Below are 15,458 nucleotides of genomic sequence, written 5' to 3'. Positions count from 1 at the left end.
TCCAGGTGTGACTTGACTTGTATCCGGTAGGTCAAGGAAGGGGGATTTGGAGATTCTTTCAAGAATGTTTTGGCTTCTTCCTATTACGCTTCAACACAGAAGAAGATTGTTAAAAGGTGCTGGAAGGAGGATATATTTTTCCAATTGTTTCAATTGCCCAATCTCGGAATGGCCAAGGTTTAATGATTTCATGTAATTCTTCCGCTTACAGGTTTTTAATCGGTCTGTATCTTTGGCAAGCCTCACATCCTCGGGCGTATTTATTGCAATCTTTTTCCATGTTTGGCCAATAAAACCCATATCTGTGTATCAGCCATCTCATTCTTCTGCCCGCTTGATGTGCTCCAGCGATTCTTTCATGGACCTCAGCCATTACCAATAAAGCCCCCCTTTACCTTCTCTTTCTATTCTATAAAAAGGCGAACATCTAATCTAGGCCCGGTCGCCTTTCTATGAAGGCGAGCAGCCCAGCCCCCTTGTGGAAATTTGGATATTAAGGAAGCCGTATTTCGCAATAGCAGCTCCGAGAAGCTGGGCTTAGGGTGCGCCTCCTGCGGTCGTTTCAGTGACTCAATTGGCTGGCTTCCCTCAGCTCAGACTGGTGTCGCCACCTCTCCCAGGACCGGAATGATTAGCCCTGCCCGATGGGTCTACATTCATCCCTGAATGTCGTCGGGTACTCTTCACTTCCCCGCCATTCTTGTAACCGTCACCTGTAATCCGCGCAGGTGTGTCCGCACCCCCTGGAGTGGACGAGAAAGAAAGGATTTTTTCTCGGAGCAACCCCCCTGGTTCCAGACCCAGGAGTTCACTTTCCCGTATGAGCATTCGGTACATATATAAGTCAGTGGAAGAGTCAAAGGGTCACCACTACTGAGGATCTCCCCCCTTATCTTAGAAGGGTCGTCTGAGGGTTCGCCGCGGTTCATTGCTGTGCTTACACACTAGGCTACCCTTCTCCGAAAGCTCCGCGGGACCACCTATCACTAGTCTTCGGCCGGAGGGGTTTATTGCACAAAAAGGCCGGGACGCAGGCTCCCGCAGAGGAAAGCCCAACGAATGTCAGATGCAAAGCCCCGCACCTCATTAAGATCATATTGGCATACTCTCCCAAAAAAAAAAGAGCAGACCCCATTGAAGACGGGAGTGAGGTACAACAAGGCCATTTCCGTCCACCTTCTCACGGAGCCGTACGTGGACGTTACCGCTCATACAGCTCCCAGCCAGCAAGCAGTTAGCTTTCCTCTAGAAGTCATGGAAGTGTGGATAAATCGACATCAAACTCTAGTCGACAGAAGGTTTTTCTTTTTTTCCCGCTCGCAGTAGTCCCAATATTCCAATACTACAGCGTTAGCAGCGTTTTGTCTCGATGAAAAATCTTCTGGTGACCATGATGGATAGGATTTTTTCTCTATCCTTTGGACTTGAACGATCCAATTTCGAATCTTGTTGGAGATTCTTTATCTGGCTTTGACGTATGGGGCCCTTTCCCCACTGTTTGAGAAAAGTTTTGCATCTTTCCTTTACATCCGAACAGGACGGGCCACTAGTCCCTGATCTGGACGCCGCACCTGGAACTCCTTCTACCTGTGGTTGTGGGGTTGGCGCCTCCTGAGCTGCTTGAGCAGCACCCCCTTGTGGGTGGGAAGGAATAAGTGGTGGATTCGAACCCTCGGTAAACAAAAGCCTACATAGCAGTTCCAATGCTACGCCTTGAACCACTCGGCCATCTCTCCTACATAATCTTCTTATTGACCTGAAACTGAGTGAATAGCGAGTTTTCGTATCCCTGCAAGTACAGGTACAACCGATCACAGGTTCCATAGGGAGTTTTACTTCCTTTCCAATTTAATATTTCTCAACAACAACTTCTCTCATCCCCACGGATCTATTCCAAATTCTGGAATCGTCCCATGTTTCTATTTCGATTGTATGGCGTGGCGTATACACGTTCTGCAAACAGAACGTATGGTTACTTTACTCTATTTTCTCATGGCTTGTTAAACCTTTCTTTTTTCTCTTTGGATCATAACCAAATCAAAACTTCTCGAGTTATCAGAATCAATAGTAAAATTCAGTCCTTGGTTATTCAAGTTAGATGAAATAGTAATAGTTTGGCTCATTGGTATACTACGAAATCCAATCTGATTCAAATATTTCATATCTCTCCTTGTCGGGACAATTTGAGCAGAAAGCCCATATCTATTATCTATTTTTTAGAATCGAATTAGTCTGTTTTTTTGCTATATCGTACTGTATAATTCCATTGTTTATGGGATCATTTTCCCCGAGGGTTTCCAATCAATGGGGGCGTAGTATAGGTAGTTAGAGAGTGTTGGCTCCCCTAGCTTGAATTCTTTTTACCCATTCTTGGAGAGTGATAGGTTTTATTTTTCCGTACCGTAATAGAAGAGCTCAGAAGAAAGACCTAATTATGTAAAAACACGACCATTCAAGCTAAAGATCAGAGGATCCGTAATAGGACTCTCATAGACTTGCCAGGAAATAGCAAATTTGGAATCGGCTTTTGCGCTAGGCTCAAACTTGAGGGACGGAGCCTTTTATTTGGTTCGGGGAGTGGATTAAGAACGTTTTAGCCCCTCCCCTCATCTTTGATGTAGGAATGTCGCTATAAGACGAATAACCTTATTCCATGGTGAGTTTAGCTACCTCCAGAAAGTCAGTGTCTGAGTTATAGTCCGCGCGATCCATTCAAAGTCTGAGTTTCTAGAAAATTCCTTCCTCACCAAGTAGTCTTCTTGGCCCTCAAAAGGAGACAGCCGAGCTAAATGATCCATACGAGTCACTAGCTTGGAAGCCATTTGCCTTCAATGCAGTTTTATAACTTTAAGTGTAAATATTTTCCCTTACTGGTTACTTGAAATAGACCTCATCTTCATAAACTTATTTTATAGCTGGCTGTCCAAAGAACTCCAATTGAAGATCGAAACTCGCTAGGACATTTCTCTGGCATGGTTCATATAGAAAAAAGAGATATTCATGTTCCTCTGTAAGTAGAAAAAAGTTTGATGGTGTTTTGGGTATACAGAATCAATAGAATGGCCCTTGAGATGAATGGTTTCATCAGTAGTGAAAAACTAGATCATGATAAATTCATCGTTTCCTACAAAATGAATGTCAAAGGGGACATAACAGATGATTGGAAACAACCCTCCAATACTGCTGTTCAGATATCGGCTGCTATTACGGCCTACGCCAGGATCCATATGTATCCATATATCACAAGGAAGGACTGTTACTACACTGATACAGACTCTATCGTTGTTAAAAAACAACTTCCTGAAGAAGAGATATCACCAACTGTCTTAGGTAAGTTCAAACTAGAACAGAAGATCGCTAAAGCTATCTTTTTAGCACCAAAATCATATAGAATTCAGACAGTCACAGATGATGAAATTATCAAACATAAGGGAGCAGGAAAAGCATTGGCTGATAATGATTGGTTCATTTGCCAGCTTGCAGACACTGATCTAAAAAGGACTCTGGCCTATGATAACCCATTCCACAGGAATTGGGGGGAACTATTAATACAACATAAATCATCCAAGATCACAATGGGTCTAACTAGTAAGAAGCGATTATTAATTTACAACCATAAAAAACAATGGGTAGGCACAAAACCTATTCATATAGGCGATAATGAACTTAAAAACGTAAATACCACAGCCTATAAAGTAATATCCCATATTATTGATGAAAATGATGATCTTAAGGAAGAATTAGCAAAATATGAAAATCCAACGTTAGATCATAAAGGTTCTTCTGAGAAGAAGAATCATAAGAAAGAGGAAACCTCTGAGCCTGAGAAGAAGAAGAAGAAGAAGACTAAGAAAGCATAGAAGGGTAACCCTGTGTTGATGGAATATACCATACTTTAGAATCACCATTTATCTTTAATGGAACATAGTACCCCTTACAGTAAGGGTGAGGTCCTTTTATGATGGAAATCATATAAAGATCTATCTATCTATTCATAGTATTAAGCAATAATAGAAGCTTGCTATTACTATTGTGCTTCTGCTTGCAACTCCAAGCATAACATCATTACTTAAACTTCTTCTGTTCTCCAGACTTCAACACTGCCATCTTCACGTAGGAACATAGTACCCCTTTGTGTCTGTATGAATCTCTGACCGCACAAAATCTCCATAGCCAATTTTCCAAATTGGATTCTGAAATCAGAGGCTGCTTTTGGTACTAATCTGATTTCAAACAATCCAGGAACTTCCATAACATTGGTGTGATTCAGTTTGAGCAACAGATCCTGACGTAATACATCTTCGTAATGAAAATGGAGTGGAAACATCATGGCTTTTCCGCTTTTTTTTGAGAATGAGCACTGTGAACTATCCGCTTCAAAAAGGATAGTTGATCGAACCGAAACCAACGTCAAGTACGAGTTATTAAGCGCCGAATCCAAATAAGTGTACTTCCTTTACGCTTGATGTAGGATTTACCTATTAATATGAAGTTCACTCTTCTGCTGACTTGAGTCCAGAAGGGAAGCGACTGATTTCCAATTCTTCTTTGCTAGCGCTTGACTCCTGTGGAATTCCATTAACAAGCTTAAAAGAAAGCCTTTTATTTTGTTTTTTGAGATACTAGTTATTTATAGGTTAAGTTCGATATTTCACTCCGTGGGCCGGCTAATTAATGAAAGTAATTCCTGGACTGGAGGGGAATCAATCGAAGAGATTGCCTGCCCATGCTACAATTCCTTACTCAAAAGGACTAGAGTGCTAAGCTGCCTTCCCGGCACCACCACTATAATGAATGGCTCAAACAAATAGGAGATGAGAGAGCCCTTGATCCTTTCTAGAATAGAATATAAAGAGAAGCTTGTTCTGCCCATCTATCTAGAGAATGAAAAGGAACTAATGCCACTGATAGGAAATACATAGACCGTACGCCCACTTACCACTCTACCACTTCAATTCAATGACGGACTTCACCGATACCGATACCAAACCTAGCTTGAGAGAGATCGATCACAGGCATGTGGTGAACCATACCGAGAGAAAGAGCACTGAAATGAACCATATCGAGCACGGGTCTCACTCTACAAGTAAAGTTCGATGAGCTCTTAGCGGACCTGTGCCTACTATCTACTAAGTGTGTGCTAGGGAAAGAAAGCAAGCTGAGCAGTTCTCACTCTGTCCGGTGACCAAGAAAGCTTAAAGAATACCGTAAAGTGATCACTGAAACCTCATACCGATTCGCCACGTGAAAGCGGGGTTAAGGTAAGGCAGGAAAGACTGGCGCCGAAAGATATGTTTTGAAGAGAGAGATCCGCAGGCAAAAATCTTGAAGGAAGGACTGACTGAAGGAAGGAACAGATCGTAGCAAAAGCCGAAGAAGATGCGAATGCAGATACGATACCAGCAGACGCGCCCCTGCCTCCCTCGCAGTCAAAACTCTCCTCTCGTCAGCTATAGTAACTGGTCACTCGTCCCTATCCCTAAATTTACATAGACCATCCCCCCTTCCCCCCGTCCCTGTCAACTAGAAAGCTAGTAAGCAAGCGATCGGCAAAACACAACCGGTCTTGCTTGGATGAAAAAATGTCATAAGGGGGACTGTTTCACTTGATTCGTTCCGTCGCACCCGCACTATTCCTAAATAGTATTTCTGTTTCTATTTTGAAAAAAAGGTCGAACTCATTTCGTATAGAAAGAAAGATGTGTCGGGTTTGGATCGAAATAGAATCCCTGAAAACTGGGGCTGGAATATTAGACTTGTTCTGCTTCGATAGAGGTACTGTAAGTGGAATAACAATCATTTGGCCTCTGATGCTCAATCTTCACCAACTGACAAGTGTGACATCGGGCAACAAACTGAAAGGGACAAAGTCTCCTTATAGTGAGAAGGGCCAGGCACTCAATTATGTTCTGCCACTCCAACAGAACAGTCAAACCCCCAGGTCTGCTTTCTTCACCCGTGTCTATCCCCTTTCTTGCTCACACTCACCGTAAAAGTCAAAAGAGATTGCCGATAGGTGTTTACCAAAAATTCTTATTATATCTATCCTTATACCTTATAGTGGGTAGACGAAGTATTGTTGACGAGATTTCTGTTTTTCTGAATACCCTTCGAATTTTTCCATTTGTATTTCTACTTGAATCAGAGAGAAGAAGCATTTCTCGGTTTATCAAATGATGATACATAGTGCAATATGGTCAGAAAGGGTGTTGCATTTTTTAATACAAACCCTGGAAAGAAAGGGAATCTAATCCACAGATCTTTTTCCGCTCCTTTTCTATCCAATTAGTTTATGTTTGTTCTAATTACAAACAAAAGAGAACAAATCTTTTATTTTTGCAGGCCAATCGCTCTTTTGACTTTGGAATACAGTCTCTTTATCAATATACAGCTTCTTTTACACATTCAATCCATAACATCCCTTTTCAATCCATAATCTAAAATAATTAGGATTTCTAAAAAAAAAGAAAAAATCAAGGGTCCACTCATAGGAAAACCCAACCTTTCCCCGCATCAGGCACTAATCTATTTTTAACGTCTAATTAGATCGGGGAATCATTCCAATTAAGAAGTTAAGCTCGTTGCTTTTTTTTTTTTACCAGAATTGGGGCCAGGCTCTATCCATTTATTCACTAGACCCATAAAATCGGAATTTTTTTATTCCATTCCTAAAATCAAAAATAAGAAATTGATTTTATTACGACATGCTGTTTTTTCCATTCATTACCCTTGAGGATCAGTCGTGGTCTTCTAGACTCTACCAAGAGTCTGGAGGACGAATTTGTTGCTTCATCCAAATGTGTAAAAGATCATAGTCGCACTTAAAAGCCGAGTACTCTACCATTGAGTTAACAACCCAGAAAAAATAGGATCTTAGATACGATCGAAATCCAAAAATCAATGGAATTACACTGCACGCTCCTGTCAAAACATTGAACTAGCAAGACATCAAAAGAAAGATTTTATCACCCATTAAAAACACTCAAATACCAAAATGAACAGGTCCGGTTAAATTTCACTAAGGTGAAAAAAACAGCGGCCCCAATCGCGATGGCAAAATTTTCATTTTTTTTTAGCAATTTCTTTCTTTTTTTTCCTTCAAAAAATACATCTTTCTTGTATGATCGTAAATGCAAGAAGGGCAACCATGCTCAAGTTCAGGTCTTGATTCAATGGTCCAATGCAGCACCAGAGGATGCTACTTGGGAAGATGCTTCTTATATTCATAAACAGTTTCCCGCCTTTCTAGCTCAACCCTTTCTCCTAACTCCATTGACCTGATAGGACTATCCTATTAGGAATCCCGGTGAACTAAAACACATGCATGTCTCACGTTGTCAGTCCCGTACTCGGGAATTTTTCAATGTAGGGTTCAATAGGAAATGGATAATCTTTCGAAGCGTGAGTTCAATGTCAAATAAGAATTTTCTTGTTCTTTTTAGGGATCAGTTTGGTTCAGGTGGTGCAGATATGAAAGATAGGAAGTTCATTGATGAGCTTTGTACTATTATTGGTCTTCTGTGGGAGCGGAAGGAGGTGTATCGCGAACGTCTCAAAAGGGAGGAACTGGAGGAAATTCAGTGTGAGTTGTTGACATCAACCTTTCGCTTCTCGGCAATGTTTCGGTCGTTCATACCAAAAGCGAACAAACCGGGAATGTTTCGACCTATAACTCAACCTGCGGAGAGAGATAGGATCGTAATGGAGGGCTAGGACTAGCCCACTTATTGAACCTGTTATTTGATCCTCTATTTTCCGTGCATTCGCATGGATTTCGGCCGAGACGGGGCGCTATCACTCTTTTCCAGGAAGTCAAACGTTGGCCTACGGTCAATAGAGTCATAAAAGCAGATATAAAAAGCTAAAGCTGTTTTGAAAAAATATCTCATCAGCTACTCCTTGAGTTTCTGAGAAGCTAAGTAGGCGACAAGAATGAAATGCTCATCAATCAGATAGCTGCTTTTTTTACGGCCCCCATCTTCGACAAAGAGGGCAAGATCTATTCCAATAGGGAATTCGGCATTCCCCAAGGTAGCTCCTTACTGGTAGTCCTTGGTACCTGTACACTCTTATCTTTGGAATACTCGATATTACGAACTGAAATTTTGTATTTGAACCGGAAAATCAATACACTTTGCTAAGGGAGAGAAATGGAAATATTAAAGAAAGTCAAGAAAGATAGGTGAAATGCCCGCGGGTTAGCGAGGTTGGTCGGCATAAAATATAGATAGTGGTTTGTTGGCTTCATCTCTAGGTTGGGATGGCTTTCCTTCTGTGTATCGAAAGCTGGAATTGGAAGTCGAAAAGTTGGGATATACGGTTCGGTGGGATAGTTTGATATTGTCAATAAGCCTTCCTGCCCCTTCATGTTCGGTCAGACAAGGAAGTTCAAAAGCAGATCGATGGAAGTTGCTTGTTCGAATCATATCTCGGAGATTAGCTAGAGTAGGCGTTGGCAAAGACGTGATGTGAAGCAACCAATGAAAGAAATGGCCCCGGTGCAGAAAATTCTACCTGAGTGAAAGGATCGTTCCCATTCTATCTATGATATAGTTTATGATTCAAGAAAGCATGGTTGGAGTTCTTCTATTGACGAAGGGAAGAGGACGGTCTGACTTTTCAGAGATACCTGACTTAGTGGACTGGTCATAGCGGAAGGTCAGAGGTGGGAAACAAGGAAACAGAGGAAATGCTTACTGGGACATAGCCTTCGGTACGAGTTGAAGGGAAGAGGATTGCTTGTGTTATGAATGGGCTATCGAACTTGTTTTGACATATTATCATATAGAAAGAGGATTGAGAAATTGAGTTTTTAGACAGAATGAATCAACTCACTCATTTTTCCTTGGAATTCATCATCATTTTTTGATATCTATGTTCGAAAAAGGGAAGATAGCCAGCCCTGTTGAGAAATGCAAGGCTGACAGATGTCCCACTGTGCCATGACACAACGGATAGCGGACGGAAGCGAGGAAGGGGGAAGTACACCCCACCGACCGCATGCCGAAAATGCATTTATCCTTTGAATTACTCATTGAATGGAATTTCGCACCGGAAACTTTTCTAGGAGAAGTTCGAATCCGTTCCGTTCGGATATTGATCGGTCTTGGTTTGACATGGTTTACGCGTTACTGGTTCCCGGAAGAGTCAATTTCTCCATTAGCTAAACCCTTTCTTACCCTACCTTTGGACTCGTATTTTGTTCGTACACAATCAACGGAGCCCCCCCCCCCCGACATATGTTGCAACGTCTTCAATAGCATGCTCTTACTTCGTCTTTCCCTTAATAAGTCATCAAATTTGGTGCTTTTCGATCCCCAGTTGCTATGGGGAACAAAGGCAGAAATACAATAGATTCCTCCATTTAAGTGGTTCTCGCTTCTCCTTGTTCCTGTTCCTAACTCCTCCCCGGGTAGTTCCCAATGTTTGGCACTTTCCATACTTCGTGGGTGCAACATCAACAAATTCGCTCATGATCAAGTTACAACCTAAGATCTATGACTATATTATGTTAACTGTTCGTATTTTGTTCATTCCATCGGTATGCTCCCAGGTACCTGTAATTGTGATCTGTTTGCCAGAACCAAGGGGTCTTTCTGTGGAAACCTTCACGAGCAATCGTCGTTTTTTGATGGTTTTTCCGCTTATCACAGCAGCTCTTTCCACACCTCCGGATATCTGGTGCCAAATCGTCGCCCCTTTCCTTATATATTCGATAATCGAGTTTGCTATCTTTGTGGCATTGATTGTACAAGTTCGTGAAGAGGGCTGGACGAGTAGAATGAGGGAAAGCGGCTCGATCGAGAAAAAAGAGGAGTAGACTAGCCCCCCTAGAACTGAAAAAAGTCACTATCAATGAATTCCCGAGCAATTCTAAACCAACATATGCGATTCATTCCCGTAATGATTATAACAAACAGCAGACTCCTTGCCTTATTTTCGGGATGAGTGATACATCCGGCGAGCGCCGGTGAAGAACGCAAGCAAAGCTGGAGCTCGGGCATTGAACTATTCCATCAAGCAAGAGAAAGGAGGCAAACAGGGTTGAAGGCCTGGGGAGCGAACCGAAAGCTCAGCTTTGCGGACTCTTCCTTTATTTAGTATAGGCAAGTCAGTACCCTCAAGTAAACTCCCTCTCCCCATACCGATCGAGTACTAAAGCTCTATCCTATTTCTGTTCGATCAAAGCGAAATAGTGGCTTGGCTGTCCGACGCTTGATTCTCCAGGTTCGGTTTATCCACGCTTTGTTTTTAGATATTGGTGCTCAATGCTTGTGACACTTCCGTTAGTGTTTTAAGAGAAAATCTTTGCAGCCTAGACACAACAAGTGTGAAAATCCTTAGTCACTAGGCAAGAATGGAAATAGCTTCTTTACCTGCTTGAGAGGGGAGTCAAACAGAGTCTGAGGAAGCATAGCTATAGCAACGTAGTGTTTGAGAAGAGTGTGCCTGGAGTAATAGGCCTGCCTATAAGAGCATAAAAGCCTGAGAGCTACCCGCGCAACTAAAAGAGTTAACTTCTAGAATAACCGGGAAATTAGTAATAGTATAACTCTAATTGTGGGTGGTTCGTTACTTTTGAAGTGGTAAGCAAGTGATCCTCACAATTCGTTTTACCTGACTCTACTCTAATTGTAAGATAACTAGAAATAGGAGATGAGAAAGTCGAGTAGCAGCACTGATGGGAACATTTTTTTCAACTAGAATGGTTGATAGTCAAATAGGAGACTCGCGTTGTAGGTAAGGCTTTTCAAAAGCCTCGACTTGGCTAACGCCCTTTGGTTTTGAGGATCAATTTGCCCGTGCTTGCTGGTGTCAGGGTTGCAGATAAGTTGTTTCGGTGCCATTTCCTTTGTTATGAATGAAAGGCATTTTGGAGATTTGCTCAGTTGATACCGAATTTGAAGATAAGCCCTTCCCTCTCGTGAACACCTTCGTTTAGTAGATCGGTACGGTTCCATTCAGAAGAAACTATTATACGTGGTCCCGTGGAGTACGAATAAGGCTTGAAAGTCTTCCTTCATATTGTTTGCTAGCTTCCTTCTCCTTGTTTCCTGCCTTTCATTCTTTATGAAATTCTTATTGATTTTCTTTGCTGACTGACGTTACACCAAGAATTTTGTGAATAGCGTATATATAGCCTGGGCATCGATACCAGCCTTCCGTTCGCATGATATTAAGAAAGTGCCTACTACTCAATTTCGCATTGGCAAATCCTTCCACTTGCTATCTAATGTAGTATATAAAGCCTTTCTTTTCTATTTCTTCTATTGGCTGGTCTGGGGGAAGCGGATCACGCGAAGATCTATAGTGTTTAAGTCCATCTTTCTCTTCCTGCAAGCTACTGAGATATGCCTCAGCTGCAGGTGCTTTGTATCTCTGGTCAAGAGTTGGCAAGGGATACCAATGTTGTCGACCACCTACTTTTGAGCATAGCTTTTACCATATTCCTCCCTCGCAAACATTCGCCATTCATTCCTTCACAGCTGAGTCAATAGCTGTGTCACTGACTGAATGTAGTTCTTTTTTTTTTTAAGAACGAGGCCGCTAAGGTCAAGGGACCAGATCCAGAACATTGAATCCAACCATCAGCATTCTCAAGAAAGAGAAAGAACTCGGTTCAAAGAATCGCTTCGGTCTAAAAACGAGTCTTCCGAGATCATGTCTATGTGAAGAGCTTGAACCAAGCGTTCACACGCATACGCCCTCGTCGTCTGCCCTCTGAAGATTGGAAAGAATCCATCAGCGAGGAAATAGAGTTCCTCCGTCTGAAAAATCGCTGAGTTAATTCAACCTGTTAGGTCACATAAAGGTGCTTGCTTGCTTTTGTAGTTAAATATGAAAAAGGGGTTTTTAACCGTCTAAGAGACTGATCACGCCTGATCATCTGTAGATCCAAGCTGCATATCATTAAATATGCCCCTTTTTCGATCTTCATATTGAAACAATAGCAGCGCATGCTCATACTCAGCCTTTTCGAGCTGAGCTTTGCTGATGGGAATTTCTTCCCACCGCATCCTCTGTGAGGCTTCTATTAACCTCCTGGAGGTGCTCTGCGCATCAAGGAAATCACGGTTGTGCGAAACAATCGAATGAAAGAAAACGGATTCTCCTTCCTTCTCCCGCAGATCTTGATAAGCCGCTTGGAGAATAGAAAGATTATCAGTTCCTTGAATATGATGGAGATAGGAACGAAGCGCCTCTTCTAAGAGGTAGGGCTCGAGGGGAAGTAAGGCTTCGTTCCTATTATATTGTGAAATAAAATCTTGAATGAGATCATGTCTCAAACTGGATGTCCTTTCTTCCATTAGGAAGAGCCTCAGCCGCCCAGGTATGTCCTCCAGAGGGGTGTTGTGATTCAGCTCCTGCTGAATGAACGCAACCCACTCCGGATCCTGCTCGTAAAGGCTCAGATAGAAGTTTAGCCCTTCTAAATGAGCTAGAGTTTGTGGGTTTTGAACCTCGGGCGGCAGGCTTATAAGAAAGGACGAGCAACAAGTCAATTGTGTTACCACTTGTAAAATCGGTAGGACTAGTCGAAAAAATACTAGAAAAACTAAAATGGAAATTTTTAAAAAGAAGATGAAATATGGATAATTTAATAAAAGAAAATAAAGAGAGGAGGAGACACATTGGATTTTTTTTTATAGTAATGAACATTGTAGCAGCTCCGGCACCTATTGATTTAGCTCCTTCTAACATGTCGAGTCGAGACTTGACTTTGTTTGTCGCGCTTTTCCTTCGCTGCTCTTTCCTGGATTTTTCGTTGATTCTTCTTCTACACCCCGCGATCCATAAATAAGAAACCCTGACCTTATTATCTTGCTCCTAAATTTCCCATCAGCCTATCCAATCTAATTCCAGACAGAGTCTGTAGACCTTACTTTAGTGTAGGTAGTGTCAGATAATTAGGAAGTCTTGATAGTCTTTCGTATAATCTCTTCTTCAATCCTAGGAGCAAAATAGAATCTCTTCTTCAATCCTAGGAGCAAAAAAGGAATGTCCTTTAGGGACCTTTCCTTTGGATACCAAGATTTCCGACCTCTTACTTTCGTAGTTATGAATTGCGGAATAGAATCAATTATGAAATTAATAAGTAAGCCTTCCATCATCCCTATTGGTATCAGTTTGGGCCACTACCCAGAACCCTGCCAGAGCCCTATTTTCTTTTTGGAAGAAATTTACAGTCTTTTTTAGAACTAGAACTATGGATTCAGAAAATCCAGTATCGACAGGCCTAGTTCTTTTCCTTTGCTTATGCAGGGCAAGAATTTGTCGAGTTCAATCAGTACAATAAGAAATCCAAAGTATTTTGTGGGTCAGGCGACACCCAGATTTGAACTGGGGATAAAGGATTTGCAGTCCCCTGCCTTACCGCTTGGCCATGCCGCCAAATCCGATCCAAAATCGAGAAAAATCTTATTCATCCACATTCATTTACTAATTCTTTATCGTAGGAGGGGATTACTAAACCCTTTTTGCTTTTTTTTTTAGATCGTCGAATCCCTTTGTACTTATCCCTTTCCAATCCCTTTTAATAAATTCATTCCTGTTTTTTATTGGACCCTGTTTTATTCTCTTCGATTGATTGTATCTCAAAACACACACTGCTTAAATACCTTCTCTTTCTATTGAAAAGAGAAAGGATTTCCAGTCACAGACTGACAAATTGAGGACAAATTGGAACCATTAACTATATTATTTGTTATTATTTGTTATTTTTTTATTTTCTATTTGTTAGTAGTGAACGGTTCTAAAATGGGTATTGTATCCCCAATAGTGTTTCCTTAATGGCATAACAAAATCAAATTGATTTACGGCTAATCAGTATCAATTATAAAAAAGAGAAAATTATTTCTCAATTATCAATTCAAAATAGATATGTAAACCCCAGAACGGAAATTGTTACACAGATACCGAGTCGGTCTCTCTCTTATGTACATATCCCTATAGAGAATCGTGCTTTAATTTTTCATTGCATTGAATATAAAGAAAAAAAGAGAGAATTATGATATTGATATAGTGTGACCTGACCCCTGTTGCTCCAAGTGAAATTCAGTCTAGGGTTCTTAAAGATATTCTCCATTTTTTCCCTTTCCCTACTAAAAGTATAGTCTGAAGGCTAGCACGCACCATTCCTCGCTTATGATAATCTAAGGCCAAAAAGAAAGAAGGCTCACACCATAATAATACATACCCCTTTTCCTCAATCGTCAAGGTCGTGGATTTGGATCGATTTCGGTTTTACGGGCTTCATACATTGTGAAGAAAAGTACTCGGCATTGGAAAGCATCACGTTCTGGCCACACACAAAAGAAGTCGGTGGAAGGTATGGAATTTGTCGGCTGAAGGTCAGAAAGAAAGTAATCGCTAGTGCTCTCGGTTCCAGCAACGAGTCTTCTCTCTGAGAATTAAGGAAAACAAACTAACCTTGTCTGTCTATGTTCACCTTGACATGAAAGACTCTTTTCCTAACCTGACTGTTCTACCTGGCTAGTTCACTTCACTTTTCGAGGGATCCTGGATTGGAGTTCACTTGTCTATGAGTGTCCGAACTGCTTCAGATCCTTCCAAGGCACAGGGGTTCTCTCTCCATTCACTTTGAGCTGGGTTTCTTGTGATCTTTGTAGTAGTTTTTCCGTCCAATTTTTAGGTAAATTCAGTCTTACACAGCTGTCCCCAAGGATGTCCATTCCATTCGTCAGGGACTCCATCTCGCATTCGATCTCCCTCCTTTCCCTGAAAGAGTCGAGGTCTCTCTGGACTTCTCTTTTGCCTCTCTCCCAGATTCAGAAAAAGGGAGGAAGAGGGCCTCTCGACGGGAGTGATTCCCCGAAAAGAGATCGTTCCCAGCATCCTCGAGTTCGTAGTCAAACTCACCTTCATCCACCTTTCATGGACTGGCGCGGGCAAGCGCCGATGTCTGGAGCAGGAGATGGAAGCTTGGGTTGAGGAGGCTGTCAACGAGTCATCAAAGGCGATAGATTGGTTATATTCGGATTCGTTTGCTTTTTCTTTTTTTGTTGTGAGAGGTCTGAGTCCACAGCTGGGGAAGAGTCGTCAGATGACAATTGAAGTAGGGGTCTGCCTCTTTCAAAGGGAAGCAAGAGTCTCATAGGGAAGGAGATCCTGCACAGACCAATCCCAATCTGGAAGAGAGTCTTGTTGTCAATGAAAGCAATGAGACTATGTCACATATCTGCCTATCTCGTGTTGTGAGCTATAAAGTACCCACCAGGGGGTGGACAAAGAAAGAGGCAGGCGATTGGGTCCTTCCCATCCTCTGTGATGTCAGTCTCTTTGTCATTCTTTCACCCTTGCTGAGTAGCGAAGTGAGCATACTCAAGATCCAATTCATCAATCATTTGAGTTGGTACGAACATAGGAATCCAGACTCCGCTTGATTCGATCTTCAGTTTCGACCTTCATCAGTCAGGAAAAAGAAGAAGGACCCACTT

The 15,458-nt window shown here is 41.8% G+C and overlaps 2 protein-coding genes, 1 non-coding gene and 1 pseudogene across 3 annotated transcripts; 2 read left to right on the top strand and 2 right to left on the bottom strand.

The window, feature by feature from the left end:
* The first annotated feature begins 420 nt into the window (after nucleotides 1–420).
* LOC133906023 (uncharacterized) lies at nucleotides 421–3,860 on the top strand (annotated as a pseudogene).
* Nucleotides 3,861–8,538: 4,678 nt separating this feature from the next.
* Nucleotides 8,539–11,011, top strand: LOC133906126 (uncharacterized tatC-like protein ymf16). The gene is given in 2 exon segments (XM_062347919.1): nucleotides 8,539–9,225; nucleotides 9,227–11,011. Coding segments are annotated over 2 exon segments (819 nt in total). The 5' UTR covers nucleotides 8,539–9,000; the 3' UTR covers nucleotides 9,821–11,011.
* A 754-nt stretch (nucleotides 11,012–11,765) lies between these two features.
* Nucleotides 11,766–12,644, bottom strand: LOC133906022 (uncharacterized; the record flags this gene model as incomplete). The annotated part of the gene is made up of 1 exon (XM_062347823.1): nucleotides 11,766–12,644. A coding segment is annotated over one exon (771 nt), but the record flags the coding sequence as incomplete, so codon positions are not given.
* A 677-nt stretch (nucleotides 12,645–13,321) lies between these two features.
* Nucleotides 13,322–13,392, bottom strand: TRNAC-GCA (transfer RNA cysteine (anticodon GCA)). Its single transcript has one exon. It is a non-coding gene; the product is annotated as a tRNA-Cys (tRNA).
* Between the last annotated feature and the right edge of the window lie 2,066 nt (nucleotides 13,393–15,458).

Source organism: Phragmites australis, chromosome 23, assembly GCF_958298935.1.
Source record: "Phragmites australis chromosome 23, lpPhrAust1.1, whole genome shotgun sequence".
Lineage (NCBI taxonomy): Eukaryota > Viridiplantae > Streptophyta > Magnoliopsida > Poales > Poaceae > Phragmites > Phragmites australis.
This window is presented reverse-complemented; position numbering and strand designations above follow the sequence as displayed.